This window comes from Oncorhynchus gorbuscha, linkage group LG09 (assembly GCF_021184085.1).
Source record: "Oncorhynchus gorbuscha isolate QuinsamMale2020 ecotype Even-year linkage group LG09, OgorEven_v1.0, whole genome shotgun sequence".
NCBI classification, from domain to species: Eukaryota; Metazoa; Chordata; class Actinopteri; order Salmoniformes; family Salmonidae; genus Oncorhynchus; species Oncorhynchus gorbuscha.
In genome coordinates, this window is record NC_060181.1 from 56,811,112 (window position 1) to 56,829,245 (window position 18,134).

At 42.7% G+C, this 18,134-nt stretch overlaps 1 protein-coding gene across 1 annotated transcript in view; it reads left to right on the plus strand.

The window, feature by feature from the left end:
* LOC124043805 (protein Wnt-10a-like) overlaps window positions 1-15,934 on the plus strand; it is a 35,587-nt gene extending 19,653 nt beyond the window's left edge. Inside the window, exon 4 of the mRNA XM_046362780.1 lies at window positions 12,991-15,934. Coding sequence (XP_046218736.1) covers window positions 12,991-13,452 — 462 coding nt within the window. The 3' untranslated portion in view covers window positions 13,453-15,934. The remainder of the gene's footprint in view (window positions 1-12,990) is intronic.
* The last annotated feature ends 2,200 nt before the right edge of the window (window positions 15,935-18,134 follow it).

Here is an 18,134-nt window from a genome sequence, read left to right on the forward strand (position 1 = left end):
AAATAATTTCCAAATCAATAGTCAATTTAATCCTCTTCTTAAGATTTTCAGAGTTTCTATGTTTACGTATTACGAGGCTGCTGTTCTTAGTTGGATCCCAAGATTAATGATATATGATCAATGTTACACCCTTTGGTTTTAGGAAGCTGCAGTGTTATGACAAAAATCTATCAATATAGGGAAGATAGAAAGGCATAGCTAGCTACTAACGTTTGATATATTCGACACTCAGGGTGAAATGTTGCAGGGAAGATTTCATAGTTTGGGCACATTGAAGCTCTGTTTTTGCCAAGAGGCCTATTTGGCAACAGTAGTTGATTGTGTTAGAAACGTTACCTGCTGCTACTGGGAAATGCTTTGAAACTGTCAAAACCGCTTTTTGGAGACAGCTTCTTGGATCACAAGTGGAGCCAAGAAAACCGGCACTATTAACATACATGAGTTGAAACAAAAACTTCCATTACAAGTAGATTCACAAGAACGTCAATCAGCAGTTGCACTGTGTAATTTAAAGGAGCTGTGTCTTCAAATGTATTTCTGTAAGGCTCTGTTACATCTACTTGGAATTGAGTTTATTGTGTGCAGTGTCAATGAACTCAGTGTAGAGTACCCGAGCTGTGTTTTGACACAGATATGACCAGCGTTCAATGCTGCAGAGTCTGTGCATGTGCTAGTCGTCTCTCAGAAGATCAGGTTGCACAATGCTCTGGGCGTGTGGAGTGCAGTTCTCTTAGCACACCTCAAAGTATCAATGCTTTAATGAGTTCTGCACTGGGAGAAGAAAACAATTGAAGGTGTCAATGTAATATACTGAAGTAGTGTACAGAGACAGCAGAGGTACAGTATGACTCAGGGAGTGGTGCATCGTTAGATGAATGCCACCAGGGCAGTGCCTTGATTACTTCAAACAGAGCAGAAAGCCCCCCCCCGAATCAAAACGAAAACACTGACAGGTGAGGTCTCAAATAATGCCTCATACCCTCTACCACCTCCCCCAACACCTCCCCTAAAACAAAGTGGGGTATACATGTCGCCTCATGCCCATCCTCTGGCTCTCACGACGTTCAGTCTTGTTAAAAGCTCTAATTAGTGGCTGCTGGCTGTTTGGAAACAGATGTTTAAACCCAGCAAAAGATTTTAGACATCAAACAGGGCGGAAAGTAAAGAGATTCGCCCTTCCTTCCCCACAAATACAGATTACCAGAGAAGTTAATCAGGGGAGAAAAGTTTGTTGTTTTTTTATTTAAAAAAGAATCCCTCTCGCACATCCCTCTCATTCTGACTCATTTCTCTTTTCTTTATTTTAAACAAACGTTTAGCACAATTTGCTTCGCAGCTGCAGGTGTGTAACTTTCGGGGTAAGGGGGGTCGTGACCCCCACCGATATTAGTAACAAGTCAATTTACCCCCCCCCCCCGATAATATACCATGATGAGTTTAATTGATTGGAAAACACTTCCCTACTGTAAAGTGCCAGGCAGCTATTGGATTTATGTGGCACAACAGTGACTCAGTTCCTCGTTTTATGATTGGACCCCCCCCCTCCCCACTGCCAAATACCATTTTGGTTGGTCCCCATAGGCAGCTGGCCGGTTCATGGTAAAGGGAAAAGAGTTGAGTACTGCTTGTAAGAAAAACTGAAATGTGCAATTTCTCTTAATTTCCCTTTTCATCCATCTGCATTTTATTTATTTGGTCTGCAGTAACAGCTCAGCACCGCACGCTCCCCTCTCACTCTTTCTCTTTGTGGTGTATGCGCTCCAATGTATGAATGTTTAGAAAGTTTAAATTGAGTAAAAGTTCATGAACATTTCATAAATGTAGTCCTACGTTGTTGTGTAACTAGCAAACTATTGGTAATTACATAATTTTGTGTAAAAATGGTTTTATACCGAGTGATGCAATGTTAGTTTGGCTATATTTTAGCTAGGATAACATTATCTAGCTAGTTAAGCTAGTACCAAAGCTAGCACCACAGTATCTGAATCTTTCCCTTTTCAACTATAGTTTTAGATTAGCAGCACTCAGTGAGTCAATGTTCAGTCTAGTGAAAAAATTGCTGGTGCCCTTAATGGAGGTGCCAATGCCAAAGAAGAGAAAAGTGCAGGACATACGATTTTGGGGGGCATTGCAGAGGACTGTAAGTAAATTAACGAATAGCTACATAGCTAGCTAGCTACTGTACCATTAATAATAGACTGGTACTATGTAGTCAGCTAGCTAGCTATACCTACTGCCTGACAGTAAATACAGAATTTAGCTAATAAAAGCAGAATATAATTAATGTTAATAAGCTAACCCCATCCTTGTTAAGGCTAGCTATTTGTGTATATGATAATGGTATTTGGTCATATGAATATTGCAGGGTTCAAAGACAGTCAATAGAGAGAGTGAGAGAAGGAGAGCACTGCCCATGTTGAGGCAGGGTGAGGACGAACAGGTCATTAGGTGTCACGACTAGTCTGTAATGATCTTCGTCTGTTGTTTGTAGAAAGTCAGACCGAAATGCAGCGTGTAGGTTACTCATGACTTTTAATGAAGCTAATACGGTACATGAAATAACGGAAGAAGAAAACAACAAACGAATGAAACTAATACAGCCTATCTGGTGAATAACACTAAGACAGGTACAATCGCCCACGAAATACAACGCGCACTCAGGCTGCCTAAATACGGTTCCCAATCCGAGACAACGAGAATCAGCTGACTCCAATTAGGAATCGCCTCAGGCAGCCAAGCCTAACTAGACACACCCCTACTAATACACACTCCTAATTAATACAAACCCCAATACGAAATACAACATATAAACCCATGTCACACCCTGGCCTACCCAAACATATAACAAAAACACAAGATACAATGACCAAGGCGTGACAGAACCCCCCCCCCCCCCTAAGGTGCGGACTCCGGGACGCACCTCAAGAGCATAGGGAGGGTCCGGGTGGGCGTCTGTCCATGGTGGCGGTTCTGGCTCGGGACGTGGACCCCACTCCATAAATGTCCTAGTTCCTCCCCTTCGCGTCCTAGGATAATCCACCTTCTCCGCCGACCACGGCCTAATAGTCCTCACCCTGATCCCTACATAACTGAGGGGCAGCTCGGGACAGAGGGGCAGCTCGGGACAGAGGGGCAGCTCGGGACAGAGGGGCAACTCAGGATAGAGGGGCAACTCGGGATAGAGGGGCAGCCCGGGACAGAGGGGCAGCCCGGGACAGAGGGGCAGCCCGGGACCGAAGCAGCCCGGTACTGAGGGGAAGCCCGGTACTGAGGGGAAGCCCGGTACTGAGGGGAAGCCCGGTACTGAGGGGAAGCTCGGTACTGAGAGGAAGCTCGGTACTGAGAGGAAGCTCGGTACTGAGAGGAAGCTCGGTACTGAGAGGAAGCTCGGTACTGAAAGGGAGCCCAGTACAGAGAGGGAGCCTAGTACTGAGAGGAAGCTCAGGCAGGTAGTAGGCTCCGGTAAATCCTGGCTGGCTGGTGGACCTGGATGATTAAGGTTGTCTGGCCGATCTAGAAGATTTTGGTAGACTGGCACTTCTGGCGGATCCTGGCAGACTGGCACTTCTGGCGGATCCTGGCAGACTGGTGACGCTGGGCCGACTGGCGGCGCTGGGCAGACAGGAGACTCCGGCAGCGCAGGAGAGGAGAAAGGCTCTGGCTGCGCTGAACAGGCGAGGCGCACTGGACTCGCTGGGCCGACTGGTAGCACTGGTGGCGCTGGACAGACAGGAGACTCCGGCAGCGCCGGAGAGGAGAAAAGCACTGGCTGCGCTGAACAGGCGAGGCGCACTGGAGGCCTGGTGCGTGGTGCTGGAACTGGTGGTACTGGCGCGAGGACACGCACAGGAAGCCTGGTGCGGGGAGCTGCTACCGGAGGACTGGTGTGTAGAGGTGGCTCTGGATAGACCGGACCGTGCAGGCGCACTGGAGCTCTTGAGCACCGAGCCTGCCTAAGCTTACCTGGCTCGATGCCCACTCTAGCCCGGCCAATAGGAAGGGCTGGTATGAGTCGCAGCTGGCTCTGCACCCGCACTGGAAACACCGTGCGCTCCATAGCATAACACGGTGCCTGCCCGGTCTCTCTAGCCCAACGGTGAGCACAGGGAGTATGCGCAGGTTTCCTACCTGGCATAACTATTCTCCCTTCTAGCTCCCCCCCAATAATTTTTTGGGGCTGTTTTTCCGGTTTCCAACCGCGTCGCCGTGCTGCCTCCTCATACATACGCCTCTCCGCTTTAGCTTCCTCTATTTCCTCCTTGGGACGGCGATATTCTCCCGGCTGCTCCCAGGGTCCTTGACCGTCTAATTCCTCCTCCCATGTCCAAATCTCCAAATGATGCATTCTCTCCCATTGCAACTGCTCTTCACGATTAACAGGGAGAGTAGGCTCAGGTCTGTTTCCTGACTCAGCCACTCTCTCTCTGCGCTTTCCCCTGTTACCTTCAGTTTTCGCTCTGTATAGCAATGCTTTCCTTCTCGATTCCATACGTGTATAGCCCTCTTCGCATTGCTGCAGGGAATCCCAGGCGGGCTCCTGCACTCGCCCTGGGTCGGCTGCCCACCTGTCGATTTCTTCCCACGTCGTATAATCCTTGCTTCTGTTGTCCATAACGTCCACCTTCAGATCCTGCCAGTTCACACGCTGCTCGGTCTGTGAATCGTGGTGGGTGATTCTGTAATGATCTTCGTCTGTTGTTTGTAGAAAGTCAGACCGAAATGCAGCGTGTAGGTTACTCATGACTTTTAATGAAGCTAATACGGTACATGAAATAACGGAAGAAGAAAACAACAAACGAATGAAACTAATACAGCCTATCTGGTGAATAACACTAAGACAGGTACAATCGCCCACGAAATACAACGCGCACTCAGGCTGCCTAAATACGGTTCCCAATCCGAGACAACGAGAATCAGCTGACTCCAATTAGGAATCGCCTCAGGCAGCCAAGCCTAACTAGACACACCCCTACTAATACACACTCCTAATTAATACAAACCCCAATACGAAATACAACATATAAACCCATGTCACACCCTGGCCTACCCAAACATATAACAAAAACACAAGATACAATGACCAAGGCGTGACATAGTCAAGGTGGGTGGAATCAGGCGCAGAGAGCAAATAATGAATAAAGGTTTATTCTCCAGTGAACAACAACAAACACGGACAACCCAAAAATACATACAGGGTGAAAAATATCAAAAACAGGAATAAACAGACAAACCGGAGAAATAAAACACAAAAACACCGACAGCCGAAACGAAATGTCAAAAACAAACAATCCCGCACAAAACAAGGGCGGGACAACCTACATTATATACAGATACTAATTAACTAACACACAGGTGAAAACAATCAGACAAAACCAACAGATAACCGAAAAGGGATCGGTAGTGGCTAATAGGACGGTGACGACGACCGCCGAGCACAGCCCGAACGGGCAGGAGAGCCAACCTCGGCGGAAGTCGTGACATTAGGTGAGAATTTGGAATTTGAGTTATAAGACAGTCTGGTAAAGCACATTGCACACAGATTGGAACAATCGGTTCAACTCCTCATCTTTTCTGACTGTATCCCAAGTGATATAACAAATGCTGTTGCCTGCATTCTGATTTAATTTGGTTGTCATTTGATTGTGAAGACGTGGCTGTGCTCAACAATGACACAAAGCAGACTGAACCATCCACCAGGAAAAGCTGGATTCCAAAGATAGGAAAACAATATGCCAGAATTGAATTTCTGTCAGTGACAGGCTAAAACAGGTATTTGGCGCATTTAAGTGAATTGAGACTGAAGATCTGACCCGTGGTGAAGGGTACACAAATAGAATAATGGGTTTTGACATTTAAATGTAGTTAAACCAAGAAGGCGTGTGGTAGGGATTTTCTGAACTGTTAAGAGTAACAACACAGTTGAACGTAAAACAGAAACATATTGGTATTTCAGTTGTGATTTGGGTATATTGACCAAATTATCAGGACATTTTTGGATGTATTTTACCTTCAAAATTCAAACAATAATTTCACAACTATATATATATATATATATATATATATATATATATATATATAAAATAATCTCCCGGGGTGCATTGCCCCCAGACACCCCTAGCGGGGAACCCATTGACTTTGAATCTGACCCCTACCCCCCAATATCCAACACAAAGTTACGCCCTTGCACAGCAGTATGTTTGTGTATAATGATGTCATGACTGATCGGAACATCGTTTTGAGGTTCCCGCTGCATGACTAAATGTTTACAGTGGCTGTCGGCAACATGGAGACATTTGCAATGGTAGTACATTCCGTTCAACAATATGTTCATTGGAATCACTCAATTGGAACTGCACACCCGCCACAAATGCTGACATCATATCACATGGCATGTCTGTATTCACAACTACGAGCCCGAGCAATGTGCTAAGATTGTAGACGGACACATTTACATGTAAATGCAGGTCATTTCATGACAACGCAAACGGAGCTTTTCTTTATACCTTCGGGATAGCTTCTTTGAGCGGCTGGTGCTGTGGGTGACAATTATCTTTCTGCTTTTATGTTGTATATTTAGATTAATGATGCTGTTTTTTCTTCTTCTTCTCTCTCTCTCTCTCTCTCTCTCTCTCTACTATGTAGCAGAGCTTATTACACCTTGACTGTGCATTGTGACTTTTTGGTCTGGCCTTTTTAAATCCTTTATGGTTGCCTGTTGGATGTCCATTAGAGGCATGCAGCATCATCCGAGGAGAGGGAACATTCCATTGGCCTCCAGAACAAATGTGCGCCACTGTTAAAGCACGGCAGGTGGAAACTGTTACGGATGACATTTTTACTAGGAAGGCCAAATTGGATCGGTGAATGTTGTGTACAATTATTAACAAGAGAGTAATCCTGCACATGATTGGCGTGTAGTGGACGGTTCTCATTTGGTCTCCTTATTGCTTTGAGGTGAAATGATTGTTTAGTGTCAATTGTTGCGTGTCTCCATCTTAACCGTCCTTTGATGACTTGTGTTTGATTTACTTCAGTGATGCTGAAGCTTAATGCGGCGTGGGTTTGTTTATATTCTTTGAAGTCGTGGCTTCACATCCCTTTATGGTTGATGTTACATGTCTTTGATTGGAACAACATAAAGCAGTGTGCAAACTTTTGTTCGTAAAAAAATGGCGGTTTACAATTCCAGGACAGATGTATTTAGCACAAATATCTTAGTGGCTGTAGCGAGCTTCATAATTTAATGTCATATTTGCTAAACATTGAGTCGTTATCGTACTGTTAATACCATTGAAGACAGACAACATACCAGTAACAATTCACAAGTAAGACAGTCAACAGAAGTCATTTAAGTCATAACATTTTAATAGACAATTAAACCCCATTTTTAATGACACAATAAGGATGACAGGAGTAAGGGAATTAAGAATGATGACAATATTAAACAGACACAGCATTTGATAAAGGAAGGAGCAAGGCTTGCGTCACAAATGGCACCCTTTTCCCGATAAAGTGCACTACTTTTGACCAGGGCCCTGCGCTGTATTTGGGACAGAGAGATAGTGATGCATTTGAGTCCTCGGTAGACCATGTAATACCTCGTTTTGCCTGTGGTCCTACTCTGCTACCAATATGTCTTATTTGATCTCCGTCTGAGGCTGGTTTATAGAGGAGTCTGTCGCACTCTTCCCCAATTAAAACAGCCCAGATGTGTGTTTCTAACGGTGGTCTGCCAATGAATTTGGGGGCAATTACTTCAAAGTACATTTTTTTATTTTTTTATTATTCTTTGCATAACTACAGTTTATAAGACCTACATATGTAACACACAATCTTCAGTGAGACTGACAGTCAAAGGCCTGAAATAGAGGCCTTTGGAGAATATGACCATGTGCAGTTAGACATGAATGTTTCCTCATATAAGAGGGCATTCAAATCGAGGCAATACACTAGGGGGAAAAAATCTTATTTGGCTGTCCCCATGGGAGGACCCTTTGAAGTACCCTTTTGGGTTCAAGGTAGAACCTAATGTGGAAAGGATTCTACATGAAACGAAAAAAGGGGTTCTACCTTGAACCCAAAACGGTTTCTTCAAAGGGTTGTCCCATGGGGAGCGCCAAAGCATCGTTTTATAAGATGATACAGATGATAAGATGATACCGTTGTAATACAGAGGTAGCAGCCTTTGGTATTACTGTAAATACTGTATGTATTGTTTGTTTACATCATCTGACAGTGATTACCATGTATAATATAGTATGTGTTGCAAACATGATGGATTATTGTGTGAATATCATTTAGAGCAGGGGTCCCCAATTAAACTCAGCCTTGGGACGATTTTTCCTTGAGCGGAGTTCGGAGGGGCGGAACATTGTTATAAATCGTTTGTACTCCGCAAATTGACAGCAAGAATCCCAAACAGATACAGTGCCTTCACAAAATATTCTTACCCCTTGACTTTCTGCACATTTTGTTGTGTTACAAAGTTGAATTTTAATGGATTTCGTTGGTCATTTTCTTTTGTCAACGGTCTACACAAAATACTCATAAAATAATGTCAAAGATGAAGAAAACGTCAAGACATTTATTCAAAGAAATTATGAAAAAAAAAACACAAATATATATTGAATAGATAAGTATTCAACTCCTGGGTCAATACCGTACATGTTAGAATCACCTTTGGCAGCGATTACAGCTGTGAGTCTTTCTGGGTAAGTCGCTAAGAGCTTTCCACATCTGGATGGTGCAACACTTGCACATTATTCTTTTCAAAATTCTTCAAGCTCTGTCAAATTGATTGTCAATCATTGTCGGCAGATCTTTTCAGGTCTTGTCAAGCAGATTTAAGTCAAAACTGTAACCCGGCCACTCAGGAACATTCACTGTCATCTTGGCAAGAAACTCTAGTGTAGATTTGGACATTTAGGTTATTATCCTGCTGGATGGTGACTTCATCTCCCAGTGTGTGGTGAAAAGCAGACTGAACTAGGGTTTCCTCTAGGATTTTGCCTCTGCTTACATGTAGCTCCATTCCGTAAATGTTTTTAGCCTGAAAAAACTCCAAAGTCCTTAATAATTACAAGCATACCCATAACATGATGCAGCCACCACCATGCTTGAAAATATGGATAGTGGTAATGTGTTGTATTGGATTTGTCCCAAACATCATTTTTTTTGTATTCAGGACAACAACAAAACGTTTTTAAAATTACCATATGTTTTGCAGTGCTACTTGAGTGTCTTGTTGCAAACATGTTTTGGAATATTTGTATTCTTTACAGGCATTCCTTCTTTTTATTCGGTCAATTAGACTAGTATTGTGGAGTAACTACAATGTTGTCGATCCATCCCCAGTTTTCCATCACAGCCATTTAACTCTGTAACTGTTAAAGTCACCATTGGCTCATGATGAAATCCTTGAGCGTTTTCCTTCCTCTCTGGCAACTGAGTTAGGAGGGACACCTGTAGCTTTGTAGGGACTGGGTGTATTGATACACCATCCAAAGTGTAATTAATAACTTCACCATACTCAAATGGAATTTCAATGTCTGCCTTTTATTTTACCCATCTACCAATAGGTGCACTTCTTTGCAAGGCATTGGAAGACATCCAGTCCATGCAACTTATTATTTGACTTGTTAAACCAATTTGTTTTTTCATTTTTATTAATTTGTCAAAAAAATAAATACAAAAAAATCCACTTTGATATTTTTGGGGATTGTGGGTAGGCCAGTGACCCCAAAAATCTCCATTTAATCCATTTTAAATTCAGGGCCTAACACAAGAACATTTGGAAAACGTTATTTTACTGTCTTTTATGTCCAATATGTTTTAATTAAATAAAAACCACCTGCGGACCATCTTTTGGGGAACCCTGCTATAGAGTGAGACCTGTACAGGACAGGCAGTGTTAGCAGTGAGCGTCAGTAATGAGACCAGTGTTAGGCTAGGTTCCATTCCAAATGGCATCCCTATACACTGTAGGCCACCAATACTCAAATGGCGGACCGCGGTCCGGATCCGGTCCCAGAATGGGTTCAATACGGACCGCGGGTACCCCCACAGGAATGCACAATTTATAGTCCAATATTTACACTTGTTTTGGGGAAGGGGGAGTCTGATAAGAACAGTTGTGATGTGTAGCATGAATGTATATATGTGTGTGAGTGTGTGTGTCACAGGAGGTTGGTGGCACCTTAATTAGGGAGGACAGGCTCGTGTTAATGACTGGAGTGGAATTAGTAGAGTGGTATCAAATACATAAAACACATGGTTTCCATGTGTTTGATGCCATTCCATTTGCTCCGTTCCAGACATTATTTTGGCCCGTCCTCCCTTCAGCAGCCTCTACTGGTGTGTGTGTGTGTGTGTGTGTGTGTGTGTGTGTGTGTGTGTGTGTGTGTGTGTGTGTGTGTGTGTGTGTGTGTGTGTGTGTGTGTGTGTGTGTGTGTGTGTGTGTGTGTGTGTGTGTGTGTGTGTGTGTGTGTGTGTGTGGATGAGTGTATATCTGTGTGGGTGTGTGAGTGCATGTGTACTAAAGTGTGGAGGGTCAGTGCAGGTGGTCAGTCCAGTTCAAGTGTTCATCACTGCGATGGCTTGTAGATAGAAACTGTCTCTGAGCCTGTTGAGGATTGCAGAAAATGTACTTTAAAACTGCAAAATGTTCTCTCTGCCAAACAGAGGGTGTGGGAACAGTTTGAACAGTTTGGGGTCGCATGCATCGCAGGGTCGCAAGGAGGGGGTTTGTTACTACGCCGATAAATGACAATATCCATCCGGATCTTTGCCGTCTAGGAAATATTTGTGACCTCACTTTTTCAAATTGTACTTTAGTATACATGCCATAGGCCATACTGCTTTGGTCAAAAGTAGCGCAGTATATAGGGAGTAGGGCGCCATTTGGGACTCAGATTAGGAGTTGCTTGCTAATCAGTGGATGGCAGACACAGGCATGAGCATCAGACAGTTCCTGTACTCTGATCTATGTTCTCCCCTCCATGCTTGTCTAGCCGCTGGTCCTATGAGTGCTTTTACACCTGCATTGTTTGCTGTTTGGGGTTTTAGGCTGGGTTTCTGTACAGCACTTTGAGATATCAGCTGATGTACGAAGGGCTATATAAATACATTTGATTTGATTTGATTTGAGTGAGATTCTGAAACCCAGTCAGTCATTTCCGTATCCAAAAGGGCTCCTTAAATCACTGTCAGCGTCTCTCGTCAGTCAGTCACCTGTCGGAGAGCTCGGCAGGCACCTCACACACGCTTCCTCCCGGTGCCACAGGCACGTGGACTCAGCTCACGCTCCCAGGTGCACGGTTGGACACGGCGTGGAGTAAAGGGAACAAGCTGGCAGGTCCCATTCCCTAAACTGTGAACAGCGCTGAGGGTTTTACACCCGTTTTGGTTTCAGTCGTCTCTCGTTTTAGTTTTTTTTTTGCGTCCTTCGCTTACAGGTTCCAAGATATCGCTTCATCCAGATGTTTTTTTTGGTTTGTTGTAGTTAACAAATCTTCTAGATTGATCGTGAGAATTCCTGGGGGGAAAAACTAGAGTAGGGATACAATTAGACCGGCCCGTTCAGTGTGTATCTAAAGGGTTAAGTGGGTAACTGTTGTGTAATTACAGGGTGTATGTAAAGCCAGAAGGATGCAGTTCAATGCGCTGATGTAAAAACTAAGCATAAAAGTATTTAGCCAGGTTTGTGATATTTGGTCTGAATGGGCTGTGATCAATAGTTGTTCACTTTGGCCCCAGTGAGATCAGGTGTTGTTTCTCTTTCCTTATCATTCCTAATGGATGATTCAAGTGGGTCAATTTATCACTCTCCAACTCTCATTCACACAGAATAGCACTTTCTCTCTATTCAATGGGAACACCTACAAGAGGCCCTGAAATGGAAACCCACAGCACACAAGCCCAAGTCTTCAAAAAAAAGATTGTCCTGCTTCTCCAAAAAGTAAATCTGCTTTTGGCAACTGTTCAAAATGACCTTTAGTCTTAGAGTGGTTACGACCATGTCCTCGGCTCAAACCGTCAGAACACTCTGTTTAATGAATCAGAACACAGATGAATAATAAAGTTGGGTTTCAACTCGTTTCGAACCAAAGGGAAAACACGTTTCGGGATCTCCTCGCTCTTCAGCGGATTCTATCTCAAAACAAAGAAAGAGAAGCCAGCACATGAAATAGTCCAGTTTCACCCCAGCTCGTTTCATCTGTGACTCACATACTGTACTAGTAGAAACCTAAATCCTTTGGCTTTCAGCAGACTAAACTTGTTTCCAATCGTCTTCATGTGTGTGTGTGTCCCAGGGCAGCTGGTTAGAGGCCTAGGAGAGAGTAGAATGTGTGAGTGCTGAAGGTGTGTGTGTTTGTGCTTGTGCTGTTGATAGGGGTGGGGGTAAGGAGCATCTGTCAGTGCTGAGGGTGGCCCCTTTTCCTGTTGGTAATTGGATCTAAAAGTTTATAACTCAGGCTGACAGATGAGTGCGTTGTTGAGAGAATGGGAGGTCTGGGAGTGTCGGAGGGACATCCTCAGTCGGGATGTGAACTTGACGTTACTACAGTTCAGCGTCGGCGAGTCAGTTATTCCACGCAAAACCGCTCAATATTAGGCTAGTGCTACTGTACCTACATGTTTGTGATGCCTGTCATTTTTGTTGATGCCTAATTGGTTACTTAGCAATGTGAAGCACACACACACCTCATTTTGGGAGAGGGGGCCAGGATCAAGTGGAAGGGAGTTCCACCACCTTAGAGTGAGAAATGGTGTACATAAAGTTTATTTCTGTGGAACATTATTGCAGAAAAGTCAAGCCAATTATTTTAGTGACAATTATACGTCCTAAGTGTTGCCAGTTGTAGAGTGAAAGAGAATTCTAATCACAGTCTATTTCATTTGCCTAATTTGATTGACTGAACGTGTGTCCTGCTGCAGGGATGGGGATGAAGGAGGATGTTAATGTGCAGTTCCCTGTTCCCCTCTGTGCAGGTGGTGATGAACCACATGAGACGGAAATGCAAATGCCACGGGACATCAGGAAGCTGCCAGCTGAAGACCTGCTGGCAAGTCACACCTGAGTTCAGGGTGGTAGGCTCGCTGCTCAAGGAGCGTTTCCACATCGCCACCCTCATCAAAGCGCACAACAGGAACACGGGCCAGCTGGAGCACGCCCACCACCCCACACACAGACGGCTCAACGAGCTGGTCTACTTTGAGAAGTCCCCGGACTTCTGCGAGAGGGATCTGCGGTCCGACTCGGCCGGAACGCAAGGGAGGATCTGTAACAAGACGAGTCACGAAATGGACAACTGTGAAAGCCTCTGCTGCGGGCGAGGCCGTAACATTTTACAGCAGACCCGCAGTGAACGATGCAACTGCAAGTTCCACTGGTGCTGTTACGTGGTCTGCGAAGAGTGTCGAATAACAGAGTGGGTCAGTGTCTGCAAATGAAGAAATGCCGAAATGTAATCTACCTTTTTTTTTTTTTTTTATTAACAGAGAAAGACTGCAATACACCCCTTCCCTTTGCAATGGACTGCCATTTCCATTAATAGAATGGATCGCACGAAAACAAGACTGGAATATAGCCAGTTCAAAGAGGTGCACAACCAAGGTGTGCACAGCATGTGTCCAACCGCCACAGTTCCGAGACTCTGGATCTGCACTGCCTTTCATCTCGGAAAGTGTTTTTAGGATACATTAGATGAAAGATAGTGAGATACTATGGATGGTATTGATAACTGAGCACTCATTTATTTAATCAAGGCTTCCTGAAAATGACAAATGTTGGATTTTGTTATCTCTAGACTAAAACAACTGCATGGGATCCCGGTAATTTAAGAAGAAGAAGACAAGCAGCAGTTGGGGAAAAGCTAGAGATTGTTCCAGAATGTTACATCTACTCTTGCTATACTCAGAGCGACAGGTTAACCATGTCAACTCATTTCGAATGTTTTGTAATGTTTCAGGTTACAAAATGTGGCAATTCTGATGATGTCACTCTGCAAAATGGCTACCTTGTCCCTCACAACATTACATTTGTCCATACTGGCAACACCAACAAAACAGGAAATGTGGACTAGAGTGTTGACTGTTGCGGGTGTTCTCTTGCAAGGATGGAGTTGGGAAGACAAGAGGATCAGATGATCAAGCGATAGAGACATGAATAGTTACAGTACACAGAACGGACATGGGAAACAGCCCGAGGGCAAATGGTGGAGCTGATTCATGTCTGGAAGGCTGAAACGATGAAAAGACTGGGCCCTTTGGTTGGTCTATGCAAAATCGGGTCATCTATAGCCCTGCCTTCACACGACTAAATGTTGACATGTAGTCGATGTTATAAAGCACTACCGTTATCTCATAGGTTTGACTCAATGGACAGTTAGAAATTGACTGGGTTGTGGTGGTGGTCCAAAATAGGGGAGGGGTGTTTATCTATTGGGCACAGGGGTGGGTATAGTGCGTTTATTCTCTGGTTTACATTCGCCATTTTGCAGATATTAATATATGATTTCTTCCATCCTAGCCAAATGTCATCATCTGCTTGTGCTTCCCCTATCAAGGTGTTTTGGTACTTCCCTGATGCACTGCGCTTTTCCGCACGTTAATTACACCACAGGTCAATATAGTCTACCAGTCTAACTGTCTATACTGCTATCTATCCACCATTCATAGTGACAATAGTGGTAGGTGGATCCTTTGCAGGTTGACGTATATGGTCTTGTCCTGAAGGCAGAAGTGGGTGATGTCCCCTTAGATTGGCCAGCTGGCAAAGTCAAAATGGGCTATATTGTAAAAATGTATGAAAAGAAAATGCTTTTTGGTCTTCATTTTAGGTTAGAGTTAGGTATTAGGGTTAGCAGTGTAGTTAAGGTTAGGGTTAAGTTTTGGTTAGGTTAGGCTCTGCTAGTGCAGAGCTAAGTCCAGAACAAGATTCATGACAGAAAATGTTAACCTGCGGATCATTTATCCAGATCTGATACATGCTAAGTCGCAATCACACCACACATAAAATCATTCAAATCGGCACCAATTTTCAATATAAGCGGAGATGCCAAGTGCATGAAAGAACAGTGAAGACATGAGACACGCAACTCTAAAAGCTCCCTCATTTATCTTTTTTTGGGACAATACAATTATCCTACCTAAACTAGCCTACAACACCACCATTTCAAGTGAGTACAAAATCCATGCTCTAGGCTTTAAACTGCAATGAAAATGTAACTTGAAAAGGCCTTGTTATCTGAACATTTCATTCCATTAATTCCATTTGGATCATTTGTTGGTTTACTCTCGATGCGCTGTCTGTTGCATATCATCATTCTCCCAAGTTGTCTTATTATATTGGGGCCACATATCCTCCCAGCAGGCCCGGTTATTCAGGAAAGCTGAAAAGGATACTTCGGGATAGACTTCCAGTCATTGTGCTAACGCTAGTTAGCTTTGGCTCGCAAAACTACCTTTAACTTCCTTCAAACTGGACACAGAGACATACAAGTGGTTCCTCTGACTCTGGGGAAGTATATAAAGGGCCTCATTGTCAAAATCCCAATGTGTCCCTTTAACACGGCTCTGCCTTCTCTCCGATCTGAGCGACTATTCCTCGCGCACCTAGAACTTAACGCTTCAATATAGCCGAAATATTTGTCATTTCACTGTTAAAATGTATTACCTTTTATGTGTGGCGTAAACACAACCGGTCACAATGTTTTAATCCGGTTAGGCTACTTCAAAAAGCCTCCTTTAGGCTACTTTCGGCCAAGAGCGTCTGCTAAATGACTTAAATGTAAATGTAATGTAAATGTAAAATATAATTCCAGCATCCAAACTGCAGATTGTGGTGTTAAAATTGCAAACCAAGAAGTTGGTCTACTTTGCTTATTGGTTGTGGTGCATTGGTACAAAAACCTGTTTGTGAAAAACATGTTTTTATATATATATATATATATATATATATATATATATTTTTATATATATATATATATATATATATATATATATATATATATATATATATATAGAATTATACATATAGCATCAAAATCTTGAAAATCGGATTTCCCCCTAGCTGATCATTGTCTGCAGCCGGTTCTGATCGTAGTGTAGGTGTAATGGAACAGGCAGGGAGAGTTAGCTGTCCGAGGTGGTCGTCAAACCCTCAACATTCTGGCCCGTAGCCCTGCGGGGCACCGACTGTGCCACAAAAGCATGCAGAAGTGGCAAAGTCGATATCCACGTTTATAATCACAGATATTGTGATTTTGGTCGTAAACATCATTTTTTGTTAATCCTGTCCCGGGGGTATGCATTTTATTTTACAGTACAAGGGGAGGTTTGTGTGAAAATATTTCAGATGTTGCGGAGGTGGGCGATTCTTTTCTTTCTATGACACCTCAAGTTGGACCAGCCCCCCACCCCCAGTACATTTCTAACTGTCCCCAATTAAGTTAGCTGTAAACCACCATTTTGTACAGATGAATGGTTGATGTAAGTTCTTCCAAACCTAAAACTCAATGCAAATATATGGTTGTCTATATTCTGTAAAAAATCATCATAATTGTTGTTTCAACTAAATACTATTAAGTAACTGGTTCCACAGCTTTTCTTTGTGTGTTTACACACCTTTTTCAGTTAAAGGGTTAACATTTTTAGTTGGGCCCAAACTTGTGTTTGCCCAAATTATTTGTTTGCTTAAATTGTCTCAGATGTTCATTCAACTAGAAATTATTATTTGGGCATCTTACCTATAAACAGCCGTGGAACTATTTAAACAGACACAGTGTGTTTAACCTACATATTTGACAGACATTGCACATGTTCATTTATAAAGTCATTCATATTCAACATGTCCTCTGAACTCACAACCTCTTGGTTTACGGCACGCTAATCTTCCTGCTACATCATCATCATGTCTGTGTCAACGACTGATTTCACCTGTACTGCTACACGTTGCACTTCACTGGAAATCTCAGCTCTGTTAAAAGTACACTCAAGAAAAGCTATTATGTTCGTCATAGTGATTCGGGAGTAACATTAAAACAGAGTAATATGCTCCGCCAACATTAGACAACTATACAGAAAAAACACTAATCACGTAAGTCCATCAAATCAACGATGAGAGAATAGTCAGGTTAAGAGACAATCCACCAAGACATGGTGGTGTAGCAGGAGGATCGGAATGCCATCAACCAAAAGTTTGTGAGTTCAAAACCCAGGTGCATATATAATCATCCTGTAAATAAACATGCAATGTAATTATGTGTGTCAAATATGTGCATTCAAATCACTGTCAGTTGCACAGACTTTTTTTTTTTTAGTTAAGATGCCTAAGTAATGTCTATTTGAATGAACATATGAGACAAGTTGAGCAAACACATGATTTTAAATGGACAGCATTTTTGTCAAAGTTTCTTCAAGTTGGAGCTTAGGTTTGGGCCATATATATACATTTTCTGTTCAGGTAACACTTGGAATTAAAAGTTGAGTAAACAGAAAAATGTCTGGAACCAGTTACTGAATAATAATTTGTTGAAACAACTATATTTGTGGGTGTTTTTGCAGTGCATCCTTGTTTGCTAATAGGTCCATTGTGTGCTAACAGGTCCATTGTTTGCCTGGATGTGAGTTTTATTATGAAAATCAAATTTCTGCATAGAATATATCAAAATGCATTTTTATCAAAAAAACGGTCAGTTAGGGTAATTTATTATGAGCAAATACATTGGGTCTGTGTTTTAAAAAAAACACATTATATGTTACTGGTAAAATGTTAGATTATTTTGATGCAGATGTAGTAGTTTGCACATTAATTTGGTTCTGGAGAATGTGTATTTTGGGGATATAACAGCGATATTCATTTTGTTAGAAATGTATTATTTTTCATCTTCGATGGTCCTGGTTATTTTCTAAGTTATTTTATTTTTGTGGACGACTTAATATTTGTAAAACAATAAAGAACTAAAGTGAATTTTATTTTAAAGGGACTTTAATGTGAAGACAAATGAGAAGAGTACGTTAAAAAAAAATATTTAAAAAATAAAGTGCAACAATGGATCTGGTCATGAGTCAGCAACTTTACTGGTGATGCACATCATTCCGACTCTGTTGCCTTCCCATAGATGTTGTTGTCT